At 38.7% G+C, this 4825-nt stretch overlaps 1 protein-coding gene across 4 annotated transcripts in view; it reads right to left on the minus strand.

Annotated features, from left to right (window-relative positions):
- Gria3 (glutamate ionotropic receptor AMPA type subunit 3) overlaps positions 1-4825 on the minus strand; it is a 254584-nt gene that overhangs the window by 50715 nt on the left and 199044 nt on the right. For all 4 annotated transcript variants that reach the window (XR_003714207.1, XM_028787867.1, XM_028788498.1 and 1 more), the window contains one exon: positions 3434-3632. Coding sequence is in view for 3 of the 4 variants with exons in the window: in XM_028787867.1 (XP_028643700.1) it covers positions 3434-3632 (199 nt within the window). In the remaining variant the exon portion in view is untranslated. The remainder of the gene's footprint in view (positions 1-3433; positions 3633-4825) is intronic.

The following is a 4825-nucleotide window of genomic DNA, read 5'->3' on the forward strand; positions in this document are numbered from 1 at the left end:
TCTCTCTCTCTCTCTCTCTCTCTCTCTCTCTCTCTCTCTCTCTCTCTCTCTGTGCGTGAGCTATGTTCATTTACAAGTGTGTGGATATGTGGAGGCTAGAGGTTGGCAGTGAGTGTCTTTTTCAATTGCTCCCCACCTAACTTTTTGAGACAGTCATTCATTGAACCTGGAGATCACTGAATTGACTACGTTGGCTGGATAGGGAGCTTCTGGTTCCTTCTGTCTGTCTCTACCTACCCAGAGTTGGACTTACAGGTGCATGCCACCACATCTGGGTTTTTAGATGGGTGCTGGAAACAGAACTCAGGTCCTTATGTTTGCATGGCAAGCAGCTTACTGACCAAGCCATCTTCTCAGCTCCCACACTCACTTTCGTAAACATTTCATACAAAAATCCCTCCTTTAGCCCTGAATCTGTATTAATGGCGATCTTGCAAAATATTCAAAAAGGTATTTTGAGAAGGTCTAAAGGCAGAGATTTTAGAATTGCTTCTTCTGTGCACTACTACTTTTTAACACAAATCTGTATCAGATTAAATTTCCAGAAAGGAGCAGAGAATGATCGTTTTGGTGCAGCTTTGCACATCATAGTGGCATTTCTCTGGCCTGTGACAATAAAGCTGTCAGCTTGGTTTTTAGCATGTGTGCCTCCACCTTTGTTTGGGAGCTGCTGTCTAAGGAAATCAGTTTTCAAGTCCAGAGGGCTGATGGGAATATTCCAGATGTCTCCTCCACCTGCATACACTTTGCTCTGTTCCTTTCTGTCTTTCCTGGTGGGACAGGTCCCACTGTTTCATGGACTTTATGTGAATGTAAAATGACAGCTAGGGAAAACTTAGAAAATGGGACAAACAAAGGGATCACTTGAAGCTACTATCATTTTAGTGACAGCCTTGCCTAGGATGAGTTAAAAATTGTCTACAGGGCAATTAGAGGAGAATTTAATGTAATTCATTTCTTTCTCATATGGGAAGATCTAGAGGGCTGGCCCTAGGCTGTTTTATGTTATTGCTAGGTGATCTCTGAGGCTTTTGTATTGAGTAAAAGGGGAAAAATGAGCTCATATTATGTTTGTTAATGCTTCATGTGGTCTTGTTTCATCGTCTAAAATCCGGAAGGCATGCTCTCAGACCCCTCCATTTAAAAAAAAATGTTTGGGCTATTATTAAAATTTCCTTGATATTTTGAAGTCACTAGGGGCTGAAGACAAATGGATATGACTGCTATCAAATCCTTCTTCTTGCAGGTTGTCTGTTCTGGTGCAATGAGTTCACTGTGGGGTGGGGCAGAGGGAAAAGTAGCTTGGAGATCAGTAGTCTAGGTGCATATATTGTATGAATACCCAACATTCTCTTTGTTACATTCATAGAACAGTTTCAGTATAAGAGTCTTAAAAGATCAACTTTCTGCACTGTTTGGTTTCACTCATAGATCAGCAACCTTTATGTGCTTTTCTGGACTACCCTACAGTCTTAATGTTGTCACTAGTGACTACTTGTGGAAAAAGAAAAAAGTGTCACTTAGGGGATCAGAAATGATTTTCACTTCCTTCTATTTGCCTGCTTCTAACCAGATTTTCAAAACAGCTCCATGTCCATTGGAAATGCTCACTGGCTGCAAAGGTCCCTAGGAATTTGCAAATATTAGAATTCACTAACCAACTAGAATGGGACAGTAACTTTGTTCAGAACTAAATGTTGATTCAAATCAGCTGCAATATGATGCTCTTTAATGAAACCATCATCCTTTAGATCAGTATATAGGCACAAAGTACATGGGGGATGAAGTCTAGCCACAATGATTGTATGGCTGACTTTTCAAGCCTGTCTGCTAACTAATCTTTTCAGAAATGCTCCTTTTGCCTACAGTATGGATGGATGGACTTTGAAAGCTTAATGGGAATTGATGTCATGTATTGATTACTATTTAACACACATCTCCCTAATCTCGTATCATTGTTGAAGGAAAAATGCTTTCTTGTAAAACAAGTACCTCTTATCAGAGGGTCTGTTGGTTTTTGGTGTCCTAAGTGGTCAATTAATTCATATTGTGACTAGATACCTATTGGGATGGTGAACATAAGCTCTGCTGAAGGTTGATACCAAATCAGATTTCCATGGATCCAATTGTGTGTTCAGTACGTGACAGATGGAAATCCCTGGCTTCCAGCTCCGACACATGTGAGTGATTTCAGGGGACAAGGAACTGTTCTTAAATAAGCTTCTGGGACTGCCATAGAAGAAGGAGATGCCAACTTAATGTAATTTTGATGTTTTTACCTTAATTGAATATAATGATCTGCTCTCTAAACAGGTGGTAAAAGTGAGGTATGGCTATTCCGAGGCATAGAGAATTCTTGAAAAGGTCCTAGAACTAACCTCCCATGCTTCAGAGGGTAAAAACAGGTTTTAGTTAATTGCTATAAAGTCAAGAAATACACTCCCCCTAGTTTTCCATAAAGATCTCATGACAAAGCTCATAGAAATAGATTGCTTACTGATTTATTAAAACAAGTCAGTTTAGAGACATCTGTTTACTCTGGACCTCTGAGATAAAGTCAGTAAGTACACCTGCCATCCTGGGACATGGTTATTGGTTGGGGAGAGTGACAAAAATTTTCCTATATACACTAAAGTGACTTTTGCATCATTGTGTCAACCACTTATAGTGTCTTTAGTAGAGGGCAGTGGCAGCATATGAAGTGGACTAATTTTCTACTTTAAATCAAGCTCCTTTTTTTTTCTTGCTGGTGCAACTAAAAATTTGAGTTTCTAACAATGGCAGTGCACTTTATGTAGCTTTTCTAAGTTTTGGTAGTGAATAACTTGCTCTTTCCTCAGTAAGAATTGGCCTTTAGGGTGCACACAAAACAAATCTATTCAAGAAATGAAAACAATTATGAAGTACCTTGAAAACAACATTATCATCATGTATATACTTGAAACAACTATAATACATTTCAATAGAAAACCAAGTCTAAAATAGAATATATAATTTCTTCTAGTCCATCACCTGTCAGAGTCTTACAGTTAATTATCTAACTTGTGTGAACCACTGAGACAAAAAAATCATTGCTTTTATAAAAGCTAGAAAGAAGAGGTATTATTTAGTTCAATCCTCTAATTATTCAAGTAAGAGGACAAAAGCCTAAAGAAGTTAAGTGACTTGCCCAAGAACAAATACTCACTTTATAGCAGGGTTGAGATTAAAATCTAGGAGTTCAAATTCAGTGCTTTCAACATGTCACCTGTTATGTCTCCTGTGAGTCTAATGGACAACGGATCTGATTACAACTAAGCAGAACAGTATTTAAGACATCGTCCTTTGATAAAATTTCCACTTTCCTACATGCTTCACTTAAAAGTGCTGAGAATTTGTCTTTGTGAAACTGAAATAAAAAACCAGCAGCCTGAATTAAAAGCAAAGTACTTACTCTGAAAAATTCTTTTGTTGAACCAGAGTCCAGGGTCCCATATGCAATTTCAGTCTGCTTGGCTAAGTCTTCAGCGCTCTCTATGGGAGACACCATCCTCTCCACAGTCAGGAAAGCAGCAAGGTTTGCAGTGTAGGAAGAGATAATGATCAGGGTGAAGAACCACCAAACCCCTCCAACAATGCGCCCAGATAGTGATCTACAAAAGAAACAAAAGAAGTCCAGACCCAGAGGGCCCAGATCTCAGTTTTAAAAAGTCACCATAATTGGAGAAAGTCTTTCTTTATAGAAAAGCATTCTTTTATTGTAGGTGATGAAGGAGGGAAGTTGATGATACAATGGAATCTAAACATCTGCCAGAAGTCATGTGTTAACAACACAGTGTCATGATGGCATATGATGATGATACATGTAAAGACTCTTTAGGCCTCTACAGGTTTTTTTCTAGTTTAGATCTCAAAGGTCTCCCCAAACAGTCATATGCAAAAAGCCGGGCTGCTAGTCTGTTGGTTGTGCTATAGGATCTTTTAGGAGGTGGGGCTTAAGTTAAGAAAGTTAGGTCACAGGAGATAGTGCCCTTGAATGGAATAATGGGACCTAGTCCTTCCCCTCTCTCTTAATTCTTGGCCACCAGGATGTGAACAGGTCTCACCAGCTGTATGCTCCTGTCATAATGTATTGCTTCAGCAGATGCTCAAAGCAAGGGGCCAAGTACTCATGGACTAAAAATCCTGAGATCATGAGCTAAAAAAAAACCTTTCCTCCTTTAAGTTGGTATTTTGTTTCAGTCATTCAAAACTAGCACAAATTTAGAATCAAACTTTTTTAATCACATAAAAAAATCTCTCTTTTACCATTTCTCATTTATAATTTCACATGGTCCATTTGCTTTCTATGACTTTTACTGGGTACACTTAGAGAAGATTAAACACTGTCTACCCAGGATCAATTAAATTGAAGTTGGGGTGGGGATACCTAGACATCTGGATTTTTAAATACTGCACAGTATTTAATACTGTGTAGTCAATTTAGGGAACAAGTGACATAAAGTCATGTCATGCAAAATATAGGATCCAAAATATTTTTATATTTAAAGGGAAATGAGAAGATAGTGGCAAATTAGCACCGCTTGCTTGTGGTCCATAAATTAATGTAGACATGGCTGTTTTGTGTAGTTGGTCACCATGAGGCATAGTGCCAAATGGTAATGTTTCTTCTCATCTTCATGTAAATGGTTAGTGAGGATCAAGAGGTCAAAATACTTTCTGTTCTCACAAGAATCTTAGCCACTGGGAACAGGCCTAAGTGAGGTAGGGAACTCCCGTCATCATATGGTTTTTGGGAGGTACTAAAACACTGTTGCTTCTCTTCTGTCCTTCTCAAATCCTAAGA

Source organism: Grammomys surdaster, unplaced genomic scaffold (genome assembly GCF_004785775.1).
Source record: "Grammomys surdaster isolate TR1022 unplaced genomic scaffold, NIH_TR_1.0 60, whole genome shotgun sequence".
Classification (NCBI taxonomy): Eukaryota; Metazoa; Chordata; class Mammalia; order Rodentia; family Muridae; genus Grammomys; species Grammomys surdaster.